The 26,534-nt window shown below is 36.6% G+C and overlaps 1 protein-coding gene across 1 annotated transcript in view; it reads left to right on the forward strand.

The window, feature by feature from the left end:
• The window catches only part of LOC126457736 (uncharacterized), a 347,274-nt gene extending 344,033 nt beyond the window's left edge, over positions 1-3,241 (forward strand). The window contains exon 10 of the mRNA XM_050094281.1: positions 2,973-3,241. Coding sequence (XP_049950238.1) covers positions 2,973-3,155 — 183 coding nt within the window. The 3' untranslated portion in view covers positions 3,156-3,241. The remainder of the gene's footprint in view (positions 1-2,972) is intronic.
• Positions 3,242-26,534: the final 23,293 nt, after the last annotated feature.

Here is a 26,534-nt window from a genome sequence, read left to right on the forward strand (position 1 = left end):
TGATTTGATGTATTCATGTTTCTTTCTCACCAAGGGAATCTTGATGAGTTCTCTGGGATATTTAAACTGTAGAACTAGGTAACCTTTTTAAAAAATGTTATGAAGACTTTACATATACACAAGTGGTACATGTGCATTAATCATAGTTTTCTTGAACGATATTTCCAGTCTTGCTTTTAAGGATATTTTTTGGATGCTAGTGACCTGGGTTTGAGGGGTTTACTCCAATTTTGATTTCAAGTGGTCTCTCTCTCTCTCTCTCTCTCTCTCTCTCTCTCTCTGTGTGTGTGTGTGTGTGTGTGTGTGTGTGATGGAATAACTACAGTATTATGAAAAGGATGGATTGCTACTCACAATGTTGTTGTTGTTGTGGTCTTCAGTCCTGAGACTGGTTTGATGCAGCTCTCCATGCTACTCTATCCTGTGCAAGCCTCTTCATCTCCCAGTACCTACTGCAACCTACATCCTTCTGAATCTGCTTAGTGTATTCATCTCTTGGTCTCCCTCTACGATTTTTACCCTCCACGCTGCCCTCCAATACTAAATTGGTGATCCCTTGATGCCTCAGAACATGTCCTACCAACCGATCCCTTCTTTTGGTCAAGTTGTGCGACAAACTTCTCTTCTCCCCAATCCTATTCAATACTTCCTCATTAGTTATGTGATCTACCCATCTAATCTTCAGCATTCTTCTGTAGCACCACATTTCAAAAGCTTCTATTCTCTTCTTGTCCAAACTATTTATCGTCCATGTTTCACTTCCATACATGGCTACACTCCATACAAATACTTTCAGAAATGACTTCCTGACACTTAAATCAATACTCGATGTTAACAACTTTCTCTTCTTCAGAAACGATTTCCTTGCCATTGCCAGTCTACATTTTATATCCTCTCTACTTCGACCATCATCAGTTATTTTGCGCCCCAAATAGCAAAACTCCTTTACTACTTTAAGTGTCTCATTTGCTAATCTAATTCCCTCAGCATCACCCGACTTAATTTGACTACATTCCATTATCCTCGTTTTGCTTGTGTTGATGTTCATCTTATATCCTCCTTTCAAGACACTGTCCATTCCGTTCAACTGCTCTTCCAAGTCCTTTGCTGTCTCTGACAGAATTACAATGTCATCGGCGAACCTCAAAGTTTTTATTTCTTCTCCATGGATTTTAATACCTACTCCGAATTTTTCTTTTGTTTCCTTTACTGCTTGCTCAATATACATATTGAATAACATCGGGGAGAGACTACAACCCTGTCTTACTCCCTTCCCAACCACTGCTTCCCTTTCATGTCCCTCAACTCTTATAACTGCCATCTGGTTTCTGTACAAATTGTAAATAGCCTTTCGCTCCCTGTATTTTACCCCTGCCACCTTTAGAGTTTGAAAGAGAGTATTCCAGTCAACATTGTCAAAAGCTTTCTCTAAGCTTTCTCTTTCTACTCACAATATAGAGAAGATATTGAGTCACAGGCAGGCACAACCAAAAGACTGATATACATTCAATCTTTCAGACTAATGGCCTTCTTGTAAAGTAGAAACACATGCAAGCATAACACACACACACACACACACGCCGACTGAGTCTGGCCTCAGTGGTCATGTGCGTGTGCATGTGAGTTGTGCTTGCATGAATTTATGTGTGTTTTCGACTTTAAAAGAAGGCCTTTTAGCTTAATCTAGCCACAGCTCTGGCAAGAATATTATCAGTTGATAAGGCAGGAATGTTTCATAGTCATGTCATCTGAAAACCAAAATTTAACAACGTATTTTGGTCACATTAATAGAGAAGAAAATTCTTAATAGGGCTTTCTAGCCATATATGCCAGTTGTTTGAAATATTTCTCATTTTGAGTTTTCTATAGTATTTTGTAACCCATACGTAACTAAGTAGCTTAAAAGTATGCTTGGCAAAGTATAAATTTTCTGGATGAATTTCTTAGTGTTAACAGTTTTGAATGAAGAGGAACCCTGACACACAAATCACTTTCTTCAAATTATCAGTGGCCTTTAGCAGTTCCAGAATTTGCTCCTTCCTTTTTACATTTTCTCTAATCATTCATTTGGAACTGTGTTCTGGAAGTAACATTCTGAGTATCTAGTATTAAAAATTCAGCCTCTGGACAACTACAAGGCAAAGTCCTAATGATCACTAATTTATTCTCTCTCGAGGAATAGGGCTATTAATGTTGTTGTTGTCATTGTTGGAGATAAGGTGTTGCTGGCACCAATTATTTTCTCATTTATATTGTTACAAATGGTTTATTGTAATATCAATTACTATTTTTCTCCATGTATAAATTGCTGATCATCCAACCTTATGTTGTGCTTTTGTTATATTTCCTTAATAGTCTTCTTTCTTGCAATTCCATTCCTCTGTTATCGTCTTTTGTCATCCTTGTTCAGCTTTGCTTGTAAAAACATGGTAAGTGAAAACAATTCATATATCATGATCAAGCAGGGAACCAAAAATAAAGTGAGGAAGGTAAAAGGAAACTGAACAGGCTGAACATAGATAAAAGCATGCAGACATGCAACATTTAAGCAGACAACTATGAAAACATATTGATGGAGCTGGGTAAATCAGTTTTAGATTTCCAGTGACAAGCTTCAACAACAACAACAACAACAACAACAAATCTTCAGAGTTAATGAAAAAAAGTAGTGAGTGACAACCATGTTATTATGAATGGAGTTTTATAGTGAACTGCATAAATCCTCTCATATCACCACTGTTTAGTTTTTGCATTTCATTTTACTTATTAGCTGTTATATGTAAATCTTTTAAGATTATAAATTCAGCCATAAAGTTTGATTGTTCACATTTAAATAGTAGTTGTAACGCACATACTTAAGTTTGCAGACAACATATCCAGTAATTCTATGTGCATCAATATCACAAACTTCTTGAAACTGGAAGTAACCCTTATTCATACATTTTATTTTAATACTTTTTTTTTCTTCTCAGGTACCCAGGCCAGGTACTGGAGACACAGTCATTCTGTCTCATAATCATGATCACAAAAAAGAACATCAACAAGGAGCAGTAATATCCCACCTGCCCAAATTTTGTCATGAGTGTGGAGCTCAGTATCCTGTGAGCGTAGCAAAGTTTTGCTGTGAATGTGGTGTTCGAAGACTTTTAATATGAATCAGTGCATTCAGTATTGTATTATGTAAGGTGCCTTAACCTTTGTGATGATTGTGCTGTAAAAAGCACTAATTAACCAAAATTGTGTGCTAGTCCTAATTGACTTACATGACTGGAATGTAATATGTACAATTCTAATATTTATAGCAGAATCTCCCTAATATGGTGGCAGTTACTTATTTGTAAGAATAATGATGTGAACCATTGTATGAGACCTTTGTAATTTTGTTGTTCAAAATGTCTATTTATATGGTGTTATGCATAGATTTTTTCTGAGTTCAAAAGAAATTAAGTAGGTGGTCCCATGGAAAATGATATATTTGATCAGTTCTTCTATATGCATGTGAGAAACATTAATTGATTTGCTACATATTAAAGTAATTACTATCTACCAGCAAATGAAATATTTATGTTATCATTGGGCATAACAGTAAGGAAGATACGCAAGGGACCATTCCAGAATAAAAAGACAGTTGAACACTGAGGGACCAGAGTTTTGAAAGGTGCTAACATACTTTTAGTGTCCGTTACTTATACATGTATATATGTATTGATAATACTCATATTTTTAGAAGTGTATTTGATATTCAGTCCATATAATTTCTATGTGAAATGTAATGCTTAAACAAATTTTGCTGTCATTTTAGTTTTGTATTAAATTTGGCTTGTGGGCCCTTTCAGTTTTCATAAGATTTATGCTATAAACCAGATTAATGTATCTATAATTTCAAGTTTCTGTAGTTGAAGTTCTTTCAACAGGGCAAGACTATCAGCCAGTTTTCTTTCTTCCTTTTTTTTTTTTTTTTTTTTTTTTTTTTTTTTTTTTTTTTTTTTTTTTTTTTTTTTTTTGCGAAAATCAATTCTTCATTGAACAAGCAGAATCAAGGAAAATATTCAAACTGAACATCTAATTGACAGTCAGTTCATAGTATAATCTAGTGGAGAATGAAAGAAGGGTAATTGTGCCCTTATGGAAGGAACCGTATAAGCATACTCATGACGAGATTTTTGGAAAATATTGAAAAGTAAGCTGGATGTGTAGGAATTGGATCCCTGCTTCTCCATAATACAAGTCATATTCCTTAAGTCCACTGCAGTATCTCTCTTCATGGATAGAGAAAGTGAGCCAACGTAACTGATTGCCTAAAACTATTAAAGTCCTTCAGATGTAGAAATGCGTTATGATAATAGTTGTTTGAAGCCTCTTCATCAAACATGCAACTAACTGACTACTATAAGATAATGTAGTCACTTTGTAAACAATTTGACAAATTGTTTATAAAATTTGATTTTATAGGGCTAGCTTAACTTTTTTACCTCTGCAATATATTTGACCAGAAATAATATTTTATCTCATTTAACTATGACTATCCATTAGCCATTTCTCAAAAAGCAAATTTTGTGTTGTGCTCAAGTGTATGTTACAAAGTGTTATAACAGTGTCACCATAGTTTTCTCATGACACTGTAACAAAACAGAAAGTAAGTTCCATTGATTATATAATTTCTTATTTGTTATGGTCCTTGTTCTGGAACATTTGTGTTAAGAGTTCTTTTTGCCACCACAGGTTCATTTCATTCAGCTCTGTTTCCTTACTATGATGATGAAGTCTTTTACTTTGCTCCTCTGGATGTGAAATGTAAATAGTGAAAAATTACACTTGTGTTTTACATCACTGTATCAGTAATGATAATGCATTCACCATTTCACTGCTGTTTTTTTTTCTGGATACACTACTGCAGTTTCAGATTTGTAGCCTATTTGCAGTGATTCATTATTGTTGTTATAAAAGTAATTACATTGCCTGGCATAGTAAATCTCAAGAATATAGGTTTCATTATTTGACCATAGAGAGATTGTAATTTTAATCCAATTTTGTGGTTTGTGAGAGTTTGAAGTGAAAATGTCATGTTGGTTGTTTTTGAATCTCATTTTTCTCTTCTAAAGCTTTTGTAAAAGATATGAATGAGGTCTATGTCCTTCTTTCATTTATCGTTTTCTGAAAATGTTTATTTATATATTTTATAAGCAACATGTTTGTGAAGATGGAAACAGTAACTTTTTAAAAATCAAGAAGTTCTTATGAAAAATATTTATAATGCTCAGCACAAAATTTCTATGATATGACCAACTCTGCACAAAACAGCTCCTTCTCTCTGCCTTTTTTTCCATTTGTCCACCTCAATAGTTGAGCAGTCAGAATGGCCAAATGCCGTGTGAGGCCTAGGTTTGATTTCCAGCTGAGTCGGAGATTTTGTTTGCTCAGGGCTGGGTGGTGTGTTGTCTTCATTATCATATCATCCTCACTGACATGCAAGTCACCAAAATGATGTCAACTAAAAAGCCTTGCACCAGGTGGCCAGTCTGCCTGACGTGAGGCCCTCACCATACAATATTTCATTTTTCTTCCGTTTGCATAGAAGGCAAAGATTGTTTTTGTTTTCAGCAGTGTATGCTTATAATTTTGAAGCCGTCGTATACAGACATTTTATGTTGCTCACACTGATATATTGCTAACACCCAATTCTTGTTTTTGTGTTTTTTGAATGCGCTGCAGGAATGGCTTCTTGATAGAGTCCACTGCATGGCAGTATTCACTTTGAGAATCTCCTTTAGTTAGTTAATAAAAAGTGTTTAAGTTTTCTACCTCTTACTATGGCAATGAAAAACTGTTCTTCTTGCACATTCACTGAAAATCCACTCTTGGAGAATAAATCCCATAATTCCAAACCCAATGATTGGTATTAATTTTCGAGCTGTTCAGAGTTCCAGGATGACTCTTATACACTTGATGAGCAGCACCATACCACTGTTTTAGGAAACATAAGGTGCATTACTGCATCTTGGAATTTACACCTCAACACTTCAACCTGTGTTCTGTATCATCTCTGGGTACTTTACATTGAGTTATTATTTTCAGCCAGTCCCTTTTGTGTACAATGTATAGTAATTTATACTGATACTGTTATGTAATTTCTGTTTCAGGTGATTGTTGTTATCTGCTCATTACTTCTTCCTGCATTTAGTTAATTCATATTTAATAAATCTCCTTTAGCCAACCTGTAGATAGTGTTTGGGAATAATTCATGAATACTCTGTCCTTAAAAATAACAATGCTGTAGCCTTTCTACCTCACAAATAACAGTTGAGGAGAACGATTTTTAAATCAATAGAAGAGCATTAACTTGTTTATGTTATAGCCATTGACCAAGGATCCATTCAACAAAACTAAGACAAATAGCCATACTTCTTAGTGTAATACTCAGAATGTGTTACTGGTTACTAAATTTCATTGCTTTCTTGTCTTTTATCAAATAAGTCAACAAATTCTTTTGACAAAGTTAGAATTCATTTGAGATAATTTACTTGAGTTCACAGTACTTTTATGACACAAAATCTTGTTCATATCTGCTGATATAATTTGTTACCAAGTATGTTATGCTTTCAATATAATTACTGCAATGATGTTTATCTCCACCAGAAGAAAAAGTGTAAGCCAGTCATAGCCATGTGAAATCATCTGTTTTGTATTCACCATCAGTCTTACTGCTAGTTTTCACTTTCAAATCAAAATTATCATCTTTTTTTTCTCTTAGAAAAAGGAAAACAGAACTGTAACTGCTTGTTCCTTAGAAATTATAACACCATGTCCACAAACATAGAAGGATGCACAAGAATTGTCCACACTTTCATTTGAAAACATTGTAAAATTACTGCTAGAATGAAATAATCATAACAGACAAAACTGTAAGAACAGTTGTGAAAATAGATCAGCTGGACATAGATAAGAATTCCAGTATTATATACAGAGTTAGAAACAGAGTTTAAAGCTTATTGGTCTATACTCCCAAAATGTTTACATCCTCTCAGTATATATTATCATATCTGTGGTAAATATTTCAGGCAAATTCATAATAATTTAAGAGTAACAATAACAAGGCAGAATAATGGTTTTGGATGCACTTAAAACCCATGCACTTAATCATAGCAGTTGTTGTTGTTGTGGTCTTCAGTCCTGAGACTGGTTTGATGCAGCTCTCCATGCTACTCTATCCTGTGCAAGCTTTTTCATGTCCCAGTACCTACTGCAACCTACATCCTTCTGAATCTGCTTAGTGTATTCATCTCTTGGTCTCCCTCTACGATTTTTACCCTCCACGCTGCCCTCCAATACTAAATTGGCCTCAGAACATGTCCTACCAACCGATCCCTTCTTCTGGTCAAGTTGTGCCACAAACTTCTCTTCTCCCCAATCCTATTCAATACTTCCTCATTAGTTATGTGATCTACCCATCTAATCTTCAGCATTCTTCTGCAGCACCACATTTCAAAAGCTTCTATTCTCTTCTTGTCCAAACTATTTATCGTCCATGTTTCACTTCCATACATGGCTACACTCCATACGAATACTTTCAGAAATGACTTCCTGACACTTAAATCAATACTGGATGTTAACAAATTTCTCTTCTTCAGAAACGCTTTCCTTGCCATTGCCAGCCTACATTTTATATCCTCTCTACTTCGACCATCATCAGTTATTTTGCTCCCCAAATAGCAAAACTCCTTTACTACTTTAAGTGTCTCATTTCCTAATCTAATTCCCTCAGCATCACCCGACTTAATTAGACTACATTCCATTATCCTCGTTTTGCTTTTGTTGATGTTCATCTTATATCCTCCTTTCAAGACAATGTCCATTCCATTCAACTGCTCTTCCAAGTCCTTTGCTGTCTCTGACAGAATTACAATGTCATCGGCGAACCTCAAAGTTTTTATTTCTTCTCCATGAATTTTAATACCTACTCCGAATTTTTCTTTTGTTTCCTTTACTGCTTGCTCAATATACAGATTGAACATCATCGGGGAGAGGCTACAACCCTGTCTTACTCCCTTCCCAACCACTGCTTCCCTTTCATGTCCCTCGACTCTTATAACTGCCATCTGGTTTCTGTACAAATTGTAAATAGCCTTTCGCTCCCTGTATTTTACCCCTGCCACCTTTAGAATTTGAAAGAGAGTATTCCAGTCAACATTGTCAAAAGCTTTCTCTAAGTCTACAAATGCTAGAAACGTAGGTTTGCCTTTCCTTAATCTTTCTTCTAAGATAAGTCGTGAGGTCAGTATTGCCTCACGTGTTCCAGTGTTTCTACGGAATCCAAACTGATCTTCCCCGAGGTTGGCTTCTACTAGTTTTTCCATTCATCTGTAAAGAATTCGTGTTAGTATTTTGCAGCTGTGACTTATTAAGCTGATAGTTCGGTAATTTTCACATCTGTCAACACCTGCTTTCTTTGGGATTGGAATTATTATATTCTTCTTGAAGTCTGAGGGTATTTCGCCTGTTTCATACATCTTGCTCACCAGATGGTAGAGTTTTGTCAGGACTGGCTCTCCCACGGCCGTCAGTAGTTCCAATGGAATATTGTCTACTCCGGGGGCCTTGTTTCGACTCAGGTCTTTCAGTGCTCTGTCAAACTCTTCACGCAGTACCGTATCTCCCATTTCATCTTCATCTACATCCTCTTCCATTTCCATAATATTGTCCTCAAGTACATCGCCCTTGTATAGACCCTCTATATACTCCTTCCACCATTCTGCTTTCCTTTCTTTGCTTAGAACTGGGTTTCCATCTGAGCTCTTGATATTCATACAAGTCGTTCTCTTATCTCCAAAGGTCTCTTTAATTTTCCTGCAGGCAGTATCTATCTTACCCCTAGTGAGATAGGCCTCTACATCCTTACATTTGTCCTTTAGCCATCCCTGCTTAGCCATTTTGCACTTCCTGTCGATCTCATTTTTGAGACGTTTGTATTCCTTTTTGCCTGTTTCACTTACTGCATTTTTATATTTTCTCCTTTCATCAATTAAATTCAATATTTCTTCTGTTACCCAAGGATTTCTACTAGCCCTCGTCTTTTTACCTACTTGATCCTCTGCTGCCTTCACTACTTCATCCCTCAAAGCTACCCATTCTTCTTCTACTGTATTTATTTCCCCCATTCCTGTCAATTGCTCCCTTATGCTCTCCCTGAATCTCTGTACAACCTCTGGTTCTTTTAGTTTATCCAGGTCCCATCTCCTTAAATTCCCACCTTTTTGCAGTTTCTTCAGTTTTAATCTACAGGTCATAACCAATAGATTGTGGTCAGAGTCCACATCTGCCCCTGGAAATGTCTTACAATTTAAAACCTGGTTCCTAAATCTCTGTCTTACCATTATATAATCTATCTGATACCTTTTAGTATCTCCAGGGTTCTTCCATGTATACAACCTTCTTTCATGATTCTTAAACCAAGTGTTAGTTATGATTATGTTGTGCTCTGTGCAAAATTCTACCAGGCGGCTTCCTCTTTCATTTCTGTCCCCCAATCCATATTCACCTACTATGTTTCCTTCTCTCCCTTTTCCTACACTCGAATTCCAGTCACCCATGACTATTAAATTTTCGTCTCCCTTCACAATCTGAATAATTTCTTTTATTTCATCATACATTTCTTCAATTTCTTCGTCATCTGCAGAGCTAGTTGGCATATAAACTTGTACTACTGTAGTAGGTGTGGGCTTCATATCTATCTTGGCCACAATAATGCGTTCACTATGCTGTTTGTAGTAGCTTACCTGCATTCCTATTTTCCTATTCATTATTAAACCTACTCCTGCATTGCCCCTATTTGATTTTGTGTTTATAACCCTGTAGTCACCTGACCAGAAGTCTTGTTCCTCCTGCCACCGAACTTCACTAATCCCCACTATATCTAACTTCAACCTATCCATTTCCCTTTTTAAATTTTCTAACCTACCTGCCCGATTAAGGGATCTGACATTCCACGCTCCGATCCGTAGAACCGGAATATTTTACCCAAGAGGACGCCATCATCATGTAATCATACAGTGTAAATCTGCATGCCCTCGGGAAAAATTACGGCTGTAGTTTCTCCTTGCTTTCAGCCGTTCGCAGTACCAGCACAGCAAGGCCGTTTTGGTTATTGTTACAAGGCCAGATCAGTCAATCATCCAGACTGTTGCCCTTGCAGCTACTGAAAAGGCTGCTGCCCCTTTTCAGGAACCACACGTTTGTCTGGCCTCTCAACAGATACCCCTCCGTTGTGGTTGCACCTATGGTACGGCTATCTGTATCGCTGAGGCACGCAAGCCTCCCCACCAACGGCAAGGTCCATGGTTCATGGTTCATAGCAGTGTGCACTACATTTCAATGTGAGAAATTTCATTTAATAATTGCTGAGTCAAGTTTCAATAATTGCTGAGTCAAGTCATATTCCTCCTTGCACATAATACATGTTGCTCCAGTTTCATAAATCTCTTGATCTTATTAGGTCCATATCATTATTAAAAAAATTGCAAAGGCCACTGCTGATATCTTAATAAGAGAAATGAATTCATATTCATGACATTCATGACTACAGATATTTTTCTGTTTAAATTTTTCTCATAACTTTCTAAGTATTGAATTTACAACTTTGTTTCCACCATTTTTTCTCAAAGTTCAGGGGTTCATTATTAAAAACATACAAAAAAAATTGTGATCCAAAGTTTTGGCCATCACTGGCCACTGCTGTGCCCCATGTTTTGGTCAGCATCAAATCTCACAACAGAAGAAGTGTGTTTATTTTTTGAGGAGATCCATGATTTGATTTAGTTTTGCACTTGTTCATATGACCAGAAGTGCCATCAGCCAGGCCGTATGCCATTAATCGCAAAAGGTGGTACTCAGAGGAAGCAGTGTCTGCAGAATGTGGTGGGTGAAGTAGGACTTCCTATCTCAACATTTCAAAGTATGTTCTGACGGGTTTTGTGACATAGGGTCAAGCACTATCATGCTGAAAAATCACCTTTTCATGTCTGTTGCAGTATTGTGGCCATTTGTCTTACTGTGCTCAGCTCAAACACATCAATTGCTTTTGATAACGATCTCCTGTGATTGTTTCTGTCCATTTCAGTAGCTTCAAAAATATTCTCTTTTCCATGGCCATGTGGGTCTTTGGCACCAAAATCACCATTCTTGAAGGGTTGAAAGCATTCTCTGCATGTTCTTTCACTAATAGGTGCTTCACCATAGGTCTTACCCAGCATTTTATGAACTTCAGCCACAGATTTCTTCATGTTAAAGCAGAAAATTAAAACTTCTCATGAATGATAAGGACTGTACTCATAAGTTGACATATTCAATTGAGAATAACTTTATGATGCAATCACAAATTGACCACTATTTTGGTGATGTTATGTTTACAAATGTCTTAGTTTCTTGCATGGTGCTTAAGACATACCATCTGTACCACCATTTGCTGCTATTGCCATCTGTTGCAAAATGGGGGAAGCAAAATTGTAGATTTAATACTATAAAGATGACAGCTTTATGGAAAAAAGAAACTGTTCTGTTCCTGGAAGATACTTTCTGACCTTTATTATGGATGATGGCTTTGGCTTTTTAATGATTAGGCTTACATTTATTTTTACCTCACTTCCCCTGCATAAGAAAAGGGTATGTTCTCATAAATGGTGAGTCTTCTTGTCAGCAGTGCACTCATTACATCAATATTTCTTTTTACTTAATGTGGAATGACTGGACAGGTGTGTAACATAGAGGCAGGAAAAAAATAATTCAATTCATACAGTGCTCCGTAGTTAGTTAGTTAGTTTTAGGGGATCAGTGTGCGGAGCACAGAAACACGTAACAGAAAACAGCATTCACACTGCCTTTCCAGCTCTAGCTCTTTTTTTAGCAAAAGTACACACATTCACACACAAGGACAGAATATCCTTCTCCAGACCTATTACAATCCTACTCCCAATCCTGAACCCCATGCGTCATACCCTTGTAGTCGGTCCATGTGCAAGATTTGTCCCACAGAGCCACCCCCACTACCTCCTACTGCAGCCCAGTCATAGACATTTCCTACCCAATTAAAAGTAGCATCACATGTGAAAGCAGCCATGTTATAAATCAACTCTGCTGCAATTACTGCACAGCATTCTATGTGGGCATTACAAGTAACCAACTGTACACTCTAATCAATGGCCGTCACCAGACTGTGGCAAACTGCAAACTTGACTATCCAGTTGCCAAGCATGCTACACACCACAACACAAATGACATCAACCATTGCTTCATTACATGGGCCATTTGGATACTCCCTTCCAGCACAAGTTTCTGTGAACTATGCACCTTACCTTTTCCCTTCTCTCTTCTGTCCACACCACTCCTCCATCCAGATTGTGCACTGCCTTCTCTCACTTCTCTCCCCCCTTCCATATATTCATATTGTCTCTCTCTCTGTCTCTCTCTCTCTCTCTCTCTCTCTCTCTCTCTCTCTCTCTCTCTCTTTCACACACACACACACACACACACACACACACACACACACACACACACACATACAGTCACCTCTCTCTCTCTCTCTCTCTCACTCCCTCCCTCCCCCATTCTCCCCTCTCACTTTACAACCCTTCTCACTTCTCTCTCCTCTCCTTTCTCCCTCTTCATCTTCACCTTTCTCTCTTTTTCCCACCTCCATATTTTTCTCTCCCTTTCCTTCCCTGTCTCTTTCCCACATCTCTTGTTGCTCTACCCTCTGTGCACTTCTCATCACGTAGTGTGGCCATGGGGTCATCTGTCCAAAGACCTGCATGTTTCTCGCTACTCCCTCCTTGCATCCTTCTGTACCCTGTTCCCAACTCAGGCAACTGCTTTCAATAAACGAATATCAATAATCAGTCTTGCCATGCCCATGGGAGTGTATGTTTGGGTGTCTATGCAGTAGTGTGTGTGTGAATAACATTGACAAAAGGTATTATCTTGTTATTTAATGCTTGTAAAATTTGATGAATGAACATTCAAATGGCATTCTCAACTGAGCAACACTTCTGAAATAGAAACTGTTATTTACTGAGGATATTATTGTTGCTGTTCTAAAATACACCATCTCCTTGAAAATTTTGAAAAATAATGACAAGTAGTGAAACAGGTTGGTGGTAGTTGATACCCCTTCTTTTCACCTTACTTACCTTTAACAATGGCATATTTCAATCTCTCTGTAAAAATGCTCTTAGTGGTGCATCACATATTTCAGAGAAACAGCACTTATGTGGGAACAAGTCTTTAGTACTCTGTGTATTGATTTTATTTCATTTTCTGCATTGCCCCTTTCTGTCTTACTTCCTTCTGAATTCTCCTACAAATATTTCCCACACCCATGTATTAAGTTAATTTATAATGTATGAAAAACTAACTGCCAGATCAAATCTTTTGTGTTTTATTCATATTTTCCTTTGTTTAAATTACTTACAAAAATATGAAGATAGTAGCCAAGTTAACAATGACAGTTACAATAATTATATGAATGAAAATAATCAATTTTTGACAATTTAATGTAATTGGATTGATAAAAAATGTACTTACTAAGTGGTAGCAGGAGAACACACATATAAAAAAAGGTTTTATGTACAGAAGGTTTCAGAGCCAGCAGCTCTTTCTTCTGGCAGAAGGGTTGAAAGGGAAGGATGAGGCAGCAGCTCTTTCTTCTGGCAGAAGGGTTGAAGAGGTAGAAAGAAGGGTGAAGGAAACGGACTGTAGAGGTTTGGGAAAAGGGGTAGAGTTCAGAAAAGTTAGACTTATTAGACAGTAAGTCTCCCCTGACCTGAAGTTCTGTGTTATTTTCCTGAACTCTATCCTTTTTCCTTCACCCCTCTTCCTTCCCTTTCAACCCTTCTGCCAGGAGGAAAAGCCACTGGCTCTGAAAGCTTGCATACATAAAACCTTTTTTTATGTGTGTGTTTTCTCCTGGCATTGCTTGGTGAGTAAATTTTTTATCTATCCGATTACAGGTACAATAATAAGGTGAAATGGATATATTTATTGAAGAGATTTTGGTATAACTATAATGGTTAATGACCTCTGTATGCTTATCTTCTTGAGATTTTGGCATGTCTAATAATGATAATGTGGTAATGCTCTTTTGTGGTTTATGTAGTCCTGTCTGTCAGTATAAAATCTTTAGTATGTGTACCTGGATCAATTGATATATCATAAACAGAAACCAAAATACCAAGTCATTTGAATGTATTGAGGCCTGTGTATGCAAATGATGAATGGCCATTCCCAAATAGAGTTATTTGTAAATGTGGAAGTATCATAAATATTGGATGTGAACAGAGAGCAAGCTAATGCAGGACACATAGACTAGTGGCAGTTTATGATGTTTGTGACCATCCTTTCTGGGAGGAGTCTTTCTGTCAGTATTATTATTTTTAGTTTTTCATGGCTTTTCTGGTCATCCTCATATTTAATTATGCCATTTTCCTATATGTTGTGTAATGAAGTGTTTTATATCAGACTTTAATTCCTTTTCTCAATATTCATCATAAATTTTTAGTTTTCTCTTCAAAAAGCAATAACTTTTACTAATACATCATTTTTTTAACTTTTATATTTGTTTTTTTGTATGACACCTAACAAATTACATTTTCAGTTCAGTAACTTTGTTATATGTCTTTACCATCTGGTACATTCTAATATCTTCCTCAATAAATTATGTTTCTCTTGTAAATATTTTCTTGCACCATACAGTAATGCTTCTTTGTCCCTTTCTTCGGAAAGCAAGCTGTCATACTCAACAATCCTTGACATTGATGGTTTAGTGTTTTATTTTTCTTAATTTTTGTATACTTGTGAAGAATCAGATTCCAGGCATGAGAGAATTTTACTTTTTTTTTTCCTTCCAGTGTCATGACATTATGCTTTGATAAATACCTCTGTATGCTTGAAGTGACATTATATTTCACATTTAAGGTCATTATGAGCAGTGAGTTAGAAAATGATATTTTGTTTCATTGTCTGTGTAGAATTATCAGCTATTAATTTTAATTCTATTGCAACACAAAGCTAGCTTTTCCTCAGAAATGATTTGAAGCCAGAATAGAGGTGCTAGGGTTAAGTGTAACGAAGATATTAAAGTTTTTGTGTGGCCATACTTGTTTATTTTGGGTCTGTCTATCGTATTGCTTCAGTTTTTTGGTACATATGAAATCAAATAGTTCATTAATATAAAAGCATTATACCAGAAAGATGACTAAGAAGTTGCCACACCTGGAAAATGTTTTATATTTCATTTAAATGCGTAATAATTCACTAAGGTAAAGAAACATTCATAAATTGAAAATGCAGATTATTTTCTTATTTATTTGCTATGTAAAATTTTGTTAAGGGTAGCAGTCAGGTGAGGATCATCACCATGTCTTTAAATAAATTGAAGAAAGAACCATGTGTTGGATAGTTGTAAAAAAATTGTTTTTTCTGATGAGAGTGTTTGCAGCAAATTATTAAAATCCTTAATGATAAAATTTTATCTCTCTCAGAATAAGAAAATAAAGGATGATTGCTATGAAGTCTTAAACAGACACATTGACATTAAATTTAAGGAATTAAAGTCTGAGTAGTTAACAAGATAGTATTTCTAAACTGTTTCTTGCTTGTATTCTGTCACAGATATGCATATTTCAAGGTGGAATATTTTTGTGCTCTCATGGTTTTGAGAAATAATTGGACCACTCTTCCCTGCACATTGTTGGTGTTTACTTTGTATTTGTTATGTCAATTTATGACAATGTAAAAAGGCATGCTTACACTATTTTCACTGAAAAAAATATTTTTACTTTTTTATATGTACTGTAAAGAAGTTTTATGATTGCTCTACTGTATTATTACTCATAAGGACCTTTATGATTGATCATTCCTGGTTATTCAAGACTGTTTACTGCATTTAGACTCAAATATATATATGAAGATATATATGACACACGGATATTTTCTGTAATACTGCTTTGGACATAGATGATTGTTCTACTTAATATAAACAAAACATAATAATAAATATTAATGGAATAAACAGTTTACTTTAATGTAATTGTGTTCCTATCATTGTCTCCCTTGGCTGCACACTGAGGATAAATATCTGCTGTATTCATTTTTTCTGTTGTCTCTTTTACATAATAGTGTAAATACTCATCTTGTTTTGATGAAAATTGGCATGGTGAGACCACGGCCATGTGCACTTTATTGTAAGAATTAATCTGTACAAATATTTGTGTATCATACTCTTACCAATTTCTCCAAGGCACATTTTTTACATATGCGTATGCCAGAAAAATCCACTAGTCAGTGCTCTTGCATTGTAGAAATCTACCTTTGTGGCTGATGTCACTTTCCCAATGAAAAAAAAAAATCTCATTAAACTGTGCAAATTGAAGGATGAATAGAATAGAATATTTAGAATATTTATTCACCATTGAACATGTTTACATGTAATTAGTGTCATCATATGTTTTATAGTTGAAGCATTACAGTTATTTTACAATTATCCTTGCCTAATTATGTTGCAGGGAGGCTTTTACATAAGTAACTACTTCATAAAAGTACATTTTAACAAAAACTGATTGGTTTTTGCAATCCAAATACAGTATGCCGCAATGAATCAGCATATCATGTTAGTCTATTTGTATCTAAATAATCTGTATACAATTATAACAATCATAAATATTTTCTCTGTTTGCCTTATACAAACCATACTGGTAGCACATACAAACCACACTGGTAGCGTAATAAATATTACAATTTATAATTTAGTATAGTTTCATCTCAAAACTCCAAATCAACTATTACACATTCTTCAAATTCCTGTACAGGAAGCTTTGCTATTTACACACTTTGTTCTTACACATTTTCATTTATTCAGGGGCACTGAGTGGGCATTTTTAGGTAGTTTGTTAAAATATGACACTGAGATATTTATAGCTATCCTTGCTAGTCTGGCATGGGGCTTGTCAATTGCACATCTCTGTCTAGTGTATGATGGTGTATTGACATCCTAAGGTCAAAATTATCCAGGTTTTCTTTCGTGTATACTAGGCAACTATAAATGTATAGACTAGGTGCTGTCATAAAATTCATTTCCTTGATGTAGTGTCTACATGATTCTCGTAATGTGAGTCCCGCAATGCATCTGATGGCCTTTTTTTTTGTCATTTAAATACAGTCCTATATCCAGATGAGTTTCCCCATGGCAAAATTCCATATGTCGGAAGGGAATCGAAGAAAGAAAAGTATGCATAGAGCAGCAGAGTTTCACTTAAATGGCCTCTCAACATACACAGCAGATAAATCACACGTGTGAGTCTGGAACATAACTTATCTGTATGTTTATCCCAGCTTAAACTTTGATCAATATGGAATCTGAGAAGTTTCACTGATTTATTTTTCTTCTTGGGGGCATTCAGATTAAATACAATGTTCTCTGTTTTGCTATTATTTATGTGTAGTGTATTAGCCTGAAACCAGGAGGTACGCACATCTACTGGCAATTGGAAGGCAGATCAGAAAGAACCCAAGAACGGAGCCCTGCAGCACTCCTTTTTTAACAGGTAAATGATCTAATTTTTTATTATTCACACATGCTAACTGTTTTCTATTACTTCGGTATGACTGCAGTAGGAGGAGGGCCTTCTCCCCAATTGCATAGTACTGTAGCTTTCTTATTAGGAAAACATGGGGCAATGTATCAAAGACTTTCTTTACATCCAGTAGTGTTGCACAACTTACTAACTTATTTTCGAAACAGTCATATACTTTTGTTATAATGCTGTCAACTGCTTTCACAGTAGGCAGGGTAGATCTGAAGCCATACTGTGCAGGACAGATTAGGTTATTATGTTCAAAATATTGGTTCATCTGCTGGTGCATACAGTGCTCTGTTATTTTGGAAATAATTGGGGACTAGTGAAATGGGTCAGTAATTGTCAGGTGATGATGTGCTACCTTTCTTATGGTCTGGCATGATTATGGATATTTTTAGACATTCTGGGTACACTCCTTCTGTTAAAATATTGTTTATTAATTTTGTTAAGGGTATTATTATCTCTTTTCTTATTTGTTTAATAATAAAATTAGAAAAGCCATAGTAATTGTCTGTTCGGGAATTACTGAGTTTAGCTATCACTTTGATGACATGTCAGCAAGTTACATGACTCCATTCAAAAAATTCAGTTGGTTTATTGTGTAATGGTGGCAGCAGTGCTTCGGCCTTGCTTACATCTCCCTTGATGTCAGTTTCTGGTATAGGATTGGCAAAGTATTTACTTAGTGTATCAGGAGAAACTGGAATGCTGCAATCTTTCTTTTGATAGGATTGGCAAAGTATTTATTTAGTGTATCAGGAGGAACTGGAATGCTGCAATCTTTCTTTTGACAATTTATTTAAGTTTTGATAACTTCCCATGTCACTTCACATTTATTTGAAGAGTTAACTATGTATCCATCATTGGCCTTGCATTGTGCTGTCTTGACTGCAGTTCTGCAGTGCTTTTTATGATCTTTTTTTAATCCCTATCTGCTTTATTGTGTTGTGATCTATCATAATACAGAGACATCAAGATTCTTAAGTTATTTAGTTGTGGTGTATACCACTGTTTTAAACTTCCTGGCTTAGAATGGGGGTTATGCTTGTAATCTTTCTTTTAATATTTAGGGCATACTTCTTCAAAGATCTCAGTTACCACTTCTAAAAATCTTCTGATGACTCATTAACATCCATGAGTAAGTATTTCATTCCAGTCTGTTAATGTTTATTTATATTTTAGATTGTTTAGCTTCTGTTCATTATTAGGTCTGGTTATTCTTTCCTAGCAACTATCTTTTCCATGATCTAGGGGAATTCTTAGCCACAATCCTTCGTGGTCAGAAATACCTAATTTGATTGCATTGAATTGACATCCACTCATGTGAAAATTAAAGATAATGTTATCCAAACATGCATTCAGTCTGGTGGGCTTGTCATTTATACAGTAAAAATTTAATGACCTTAGTGTATTGAGTAAATTGCTTACAGTTCTACTCCTAATACTAATGTCTATATTAATGTCACCAAATATTTAAACTCTGCAATTCTTATACTTACAAGAGGGTAATATGATTATAAATTTCTGAAGACTTTCTATAAACAAATCATCACTGTGACTGGGAGGGCAATATACAGACACTGTTATAGTTTCAAATTTTGACAACAGTACTGCTGCAACTTCGAAGTTAGATTCTACACAGTGTACACTTACATCTACAATTTCATAATTTAGTTTTATAGTTTTATTAATATAGACAGACGTGCCACCATATTTCATATTTGTCCTACTGTAGCTTGTAACTAATTCATAGCCATTTGATACACTTAACTCTTGTTCTCTATATGATAACCAGTGTTCATTTATCATGAGCATGCTACAGTTTAACTTTTCCAGCCAGTATTGGAGTTCCAGAAGTTTATTTAAGGACTGTACTTTTACATGAAGGAACATTAGGCTTCTTTCATTGCAAGCTGTTAATAAGTCTACTTCAGAATTATCCAGTGCATTTACTCTACTTGTCAGTTCTAGTTGTTCTACACTATTTTCTTTTAACACAGATGAATACCTATTTGTAGATGTCACCTTATCGTTTATGATATATGCTTCTTGGGGAAAATGTGTAATAGACAGGTAAACCTTCTTTACAAGAAGATTGAAATGTATGAAACAATATATCTATTTTTATACAGGCAAAAGCATGTCTTACACAATACAGTAAATACCATCAGTCTGTATTGTTTCAGTCATGGGTTATGAATCTGTACTCTTTATGTGGTTGATGATACACACACACATACCTGTGTTCTGTGGAGTAAAAATCATGAAGGGCAAATTAATATGCCAATGCTTTCTCGAGTCATCAGCCATCCAATTGATACAGTCATAACACCAAGCAATTCCTGCTGTCATTTGTAGTTGTGTAAATCATTTATATTTGTGTAAATCATTAATATTTCCAAAACACCTCATAATAGAAGCCACCTACCTTTGGAACCTGGCTCTTATGATTTATACTTTAATAACTGATTGAGGAGCACAGGCCCAACTCATAGGCTGAGTAAAGAAATTGGAAGTCGTACATTATTTCATCTGCCATAGATTAACCATATGCAGCATGGGAAGTTGTGAAGCTGAGATAAGAAGACAGACCACACTAAGGTGAGTGGCTAGGAAGAAACTGACACGGACCTGGCAGAACAGAGCGATAACAACCTATTCAACAATCTAGCATATTGAAACACCTGTGTTTTCTATCTTCTTTTAGGGTTGCGAAACATGGACGCTCAAGACCAGGGCAAGCTGTGTACTGGCATATCTTAGCTTTGGTGCTGGTGCAGGATACTGTGTGTAAAACAGCCAAACAAGAACTAATGAGTCCATTAATAAGCAACTTAATATCTTCAGGGTCTTTCTTCTCATTTTATCCAAAAAATTCTCCAGTTTTTTCACATTGTGAGAAGAAATGGAGAAAACTTAATCATAATAATAATAATAATAATAATAATAATAATTGTGGAAGGAAAGATCAAGGGCATGGGAACAAGGGGTAGAGCAATGAGCAGTTGGATAGATCAGCTCAACAAGATCTGGAGTCTACCTATTCAGCAAGTGCTAACAGAAACTGGTTACCATCCAGGATAGCTATGCTTGGTTCAGAGGGCAATGACACTCAGAAATGAGTATGACAACTTGTTATGATGGTGTACCATTAAATGCTTACCTAAAGAGAGAGGGATGTTGGTACAAACTTACTTAAAAAACAATGTTTCAGTTTTTGTTAAGAAAAAAATGAATTACTATGTTGCCGAAACTGTCTCATGGAACTTCCCCAGAATATTCTCCAGGCTAGAAATTTATGGTTGCAAAACCATAAATATTCTAAAAAATAACCATAGTCCTGCTAAAAAGTCTTTCATTAGGTTATGGTGCAACACAGACAAATGTATATAATTTCAACATAAAGAACCTGGATTAGAAATAAAAGCAAGCTATTTAAGCATATCAGTTACTATTACAACCAAAAGCCCTAACTTTACACCCTCAGCACCACCTGATTTAATTAATATAATAGAGGGAAACATTCCAAGCGGGAAAAATATATTTAAAAACAAAGATGATGTGACTTACCATACGAAAGCGCTGGCAGGTCGATAGAAACACAAACAGACACATACATACACACAAAATTCAAGCTTTCGCAACAAACTGTTGCCTCATCAGAAAAGAGGGAAGGAGAGGGAAAGACGAAAGGAAGTGGGTTTTAAGGGAGAGGGTAAGAAGTCATTCCAATCCCGGGAGCGGAAAGACTTACCTTAGGGGGAAAAAAGGACGGGTATACACTCACACACACTCACATATCCATCCACACATATACACAGCTGTATATGTGTGGATGGATATGTGTGTGTGTGCGAGTGTATACCCGTCCTTTTTTCCCCCTAAGGTAAGTCTTTCCGCTCCCGGGATTGGAATGACTCCTTACCCTCTCCCTTAAAACCCACTTCCTTTCGTCTTTCCCTCTCCTTCCCTCTTTTCTGATGAGGCAACAGTTTGTTGCGAAAGCTTGAATTTTGTGTGTATGTATGTGTCTGTATGTGTTTCTATCGACCTGCCAGCGCTTTCGTATGGTAAGTCACATCATCTTTGTTTTTAAATATACCTGATTTAATTAGATTGAATTCCATTATCTTTGTTTAACTTTTGTTGACATTCATCTCACAACCTCTCTTCAAGACACTATTCATTCCAGTCAACTAATATCCCAGGTCCTTTAGTATCTCTGAAAGGATTATAATCTCATTGGCAAACCTCAAAGCTTTTATTTCTTCTTCCAGAAGTTTGATTCCTATTATTTTTCTCTTTAATTCCCTTTACTACTTGCTCACTGTGCAGATTGAATAACTCCCTTCTCAGTCACTGCCTCCCTTTCACATGCTTAGATTCTTAGAACTGCAGTCAGGTTTGAAGATAAATTCTCATTTCCTGTATTTTATTCCTGATACCATTAGGATTTCAAAAGTGTATTCCAGTCATCATTCAGCCTATCTTCTAAGATAAGTCATAGGTTCAGTATTGCCCCATGTGTTCCTATGTTTCCCCAGAACCCAAACTGATCTTCCTGAGATTGGCTTCTAACAGTTTTTCCATTCGTCTGTAAATAATTCATGTCAATATACTGCAGCGAGACTTACTAGAATGGTGGTTCAGTAGTATTCACACCTGTCAGCTACTGCCTTCTTTGGAATTTGGATTATTAGATTTTTCCTGAAGTCTGAGGACGTTTTGTATGCCTCGTACATCTTGTATATCAGGTGGAATAGTTTTGTCACTGCTGGCTCTCGAAAGATCTCAATAGTGTTGTCTCCTCCAGTTGCCTTGTTTCAACTTACATCTTTGTCTACTTCCTCTTCTCTTTCTATAATATTCTCTTCAACTCTGGTTCCCTTGTTTAGCCTTTCTACGTATATCTTCCATGTTTCAGCCTTCTCACCTTCCAGAAACAATGCAAATAGTCAAATGTACATACTTTCATGATAGGAAAACTGGGTTGGAAATAATGTAAACTATTTAAGATTATATGGTTATCACTCAGATTAATTATTACCACAGCTTATAAACCCCCTGACATTTTATATGTTCACTTTCATACAGGATTTACAACAACGAGGTTTCATATTCACATTATTGGCATCCTAACAGTGATTTTGGAACTTATCACTTTTCATACCCTAAACCAAGTTTCATTTTTGACAATGGCTTGATATTTTCACAAATAGAGTGATGCCAGAATTAATTTAACTTCCAGTTTAATTGCAGCTCACAGTTCTTAAACTAGGCTACTTTATCAGATTTTATAACTTGACATTTAGAACAAGAGTGAAGAGTGCCTCGCTAGCCTTCTAAACAGGAACTTGTGCCACAAATTATAGTTACACTGTCCTCACAAATGGCAGCAGCAAATCATAAATAAGCAAGTATTCATGATCTTTCTTGTACAACAGAGCTATTTTCTTAGTTCAAATTTAAAAAATTCTAGGTAGTTATCTATATAATAATGAGAAAATAAATAATAGAAGTTTCTGACTGTAATTATTCATTACTAGCTTAGTGCCCAATGATTCACTCACATAGACTGTATGATCTGCAGATCTTTTTTCTTTAATTGAATTTTTATATTCTTCACAAATTGCAACACTTTCTAAAATTTTAACACTAATTAAGGCCATAGAAGCATGGGTCTTTTCCAAATGTACTTCTGACCAATAAGCGATTCTGGTAGCTGGAGGTTTTTGTTAATCACCCCTTTTGTGTTCCTGTAGTGATATTTCCACAGAAACTTTCTTCCCCTGACACACATTTCTTTCTATTTATCAGAAAAGTGTAATACCAGTTTTCATAGCTTTAGCTTTAAATTTTCACTGTATAAATTTTCTCAAAAATTTTCATCCCTTATTTCACACCCTTAGGGGGTAAATTTCCAAAAATGCTGATGCATGATTTCTTTTTTCTGACCGAGAAACAAAATATCTATTTTCACAGGTCTAGCTTCAAAACTGCCTTAATAGCGATATAGTTTCAAAAAATCCTTTCACACGCTGTTTGACCCCTCAGAGCCAAAAAATCCCTTCTTAATTATGCTTGCAGTATAAGATCAACACGCTCGCCATATTTCAAGTTTCTATCCTGAGTGATACGGGCTGGGCGATGATGAGCCGGTCAGTCAGGACATTGCCTTTTTATAGATACAGATTTCACATTATAGTATCAAACTTGTGCCAAGAACATCTATACTGTAAACTACATTTTGCATTAGTAAATTACTGTACAGCCACAGATTGAGGCTGTGGGGATCCCACAATTGGTGATGCAAAATATCACATAAATAAACCCCTTTGGCAGTGATATTAGTTCAGCCTTCCCACAGGGGGAATATCTTTGTGTCAATCTCACTCACTACCATCTAGCTTCTTTCCACAACCCTGCTACACCAGAATTTCTGCAGTGGTGACCCTGCAATGAGCAGCAGCGTCTATTTCAACATGACATGTATTATTTGATATAATAGTAGCTTTAACAATGAATCATTCCACGATTGCCATCTTTTTGAACAAATTGTACAGAATGGTGACTTTGAGAGTGCCCTGCATAATATTCTCTTCCACCCTGATCACACTATGATTGGTGTGAAACATGGAAGTGGCATACTACCACATCTTACTGTCGTCAACAACAACAATGGTGAACATGTGCGTGAACACGGTTCAACATATTTTGACCTCCTCAGCGATTTTGATGATGAGAGGCAAATCTTGCCTCACATCCACAAGACAGTATTCAGGCAATTAATTTAAGTCTGCACAATAATATGTTGTGTGATTTTACCAGCCCATCCAAGTCTGCGAATGAACCAGATGAATCCGTTCATAACTCAATCTGGGTCCCGGACAACTGAACCATGTGAAAAGACTTTCAGTTTTCCTCCCACACTCTGCACAGTCCACGGGATCTCATTAGCTGTTGACCTTGGACTGAACATTTTAACACACCAGGACCTATGTGGAGCACATATACAATTGGGTTCTCAACCTAAACTAGTGAACTTCCAGGCAGAATGCATTGCAACACAATTCCTAATCACTGAATTCATACTATACAGTTATGGAATCATCAATAATACTTCCAAATTTGTGAGCCTACTAAGCAATATATGGAACTATGCTCACAGTATTGTGAAAGGCAGCGTTGCTCCACCAACTCGCCGAGACACTAGAGTAACAGCTACGACAAGTAATTTTATGAGTAAAGATTTGGCAGCAGGACACAGATCTCAGCTGTGGAGACATCTCTGTGAATCAGTCAACCCAACTGTCGCACCAGATAGCATGCCCTGGGTGCTCTGGTTAATTAAATTACCACCTCAGACACAAGTCATTGATAATTTTGCCCACATATGATTAGAAACAAAACAAATTATTTCTGGCTAGCAGACTTTCCACAATCCCACAGCAATGACAATGCTTGGATATGACTATACAATAATGAATGCCACCAGTAAATTTGTGACGTGACATGCCAGCTGCAGCCAAAACAAGACATTGAGACTTGAGTGATTACATACATTTACGAGAGTTACATCATGAGCGGGTGCCCTGGGAGTGGTAACCTTCAGCCAGCCACATTTTACTCACCTACGGCCAACAACAACATACCTCACGGCAGTGAAGGTGCATGACTGCAGCTGTGTTGGTTTCACTCATGTTTTGGCAATCAGGCATGCAATCACCCAAATGCAAGATATGATCCACAAAAACCGTTCTGATAGCAACCAACAAAAAAGCCACCTACAGCTCAAGCAAATGGGCCAAATGAGGTTTGTCCCATCTATAAGCGATAGTGGTAGACTGTATGTGTTAGACAGTGCACAGATCAATATGTCCTTATAGACTTATAGACACTGGCTCTAAAGTGACTATCTGCCTGGGGAATCACCACAAATGGAACATACAATATCTGTCATCTAACTGCATGCTGCAAACAACACTCATTTCAGGCTATTTGCAACCTTCAAGTACACTGTGGACCTTGGTTTGCACAAGAAATTTATGTGGCAGTTTGTGATCACAGACATTCACAAACCGATCTTGCGCATGGAGTTTCTCCACTGAAAAACCTCTCTCCTGACCTAAAACTAGGGATCCTCAGGCAAACCAGCAGTGGAGAGTCAGTACTCAGTATTACTGGCAGCCTGCCAGCACATTCCAATCCAACATTGGAGGGGACTATTCCAGTACAACCCCTTTCAAGCCTTACATATTATATCTGCCTAGACTACTGCTTAATGACCACTGGGCTTCCGAGTCCGAACTACAAGCAGCGACAAAGATTTAGAGAAGAAAAAAGGAAGGACTCAGGCTAAACAACACGAATGTCAAGTTGCCAGCTCCAGAATGTTTGTAAATAAGGGTACTGGATGCTAAGCAATCTTATCTAAGGCATTTAAAGTGGGAACAGCACCACCATCTTCAAGTTTCTGGCACAAACAAAACAGCACCTGCCAAGCTATCAACACACTGCACCTAAGGATAGTAAGTGCTTGCTGCAGTGCAAGCCAAACCAAAAATGCAGGTCACTCCAGTTAACAGTTCTAATAGAGTACAGGCAACCACCATGTGCACATCCTATGTTCCCCACACAATGTGTGTGTCATATAAATGAAAAGGCATAAACACAACACAGTGCACAAAATTAATACCATGCCAGGCCCACCAGTCTATCATAAAGCACACAGGCTGGCACCAGGCAGACTACATGTGACTAAAACCACTACCGACAAATTGCTGCACGCAGGCGTAGTCAGGCCATAAGACAGTCCAGGACCTTACCCATACATTTAGTTCCTAAGAAAGATGGAATGTACAGACTGTGTGGCAATTACTGAGACCTGAATGCCCACAAAGAACCTGATCGTTA

Source organism: Schistocerca serialis, chromosome 2 (assembly GCF_023864345.2).
Source record: "Schistocerca serialis cubense isolate TAMUIC-IGC-003099 chromosome 2, iqSchSeri2.2, whole genome shotgun sequence".
NCBI classification, from domain to species: Eukaryota; Metazoa; Arthropoda; class Insecta; order Orthoptera; family Acrididae; genus Schistocerca; species Schistocerca serialis.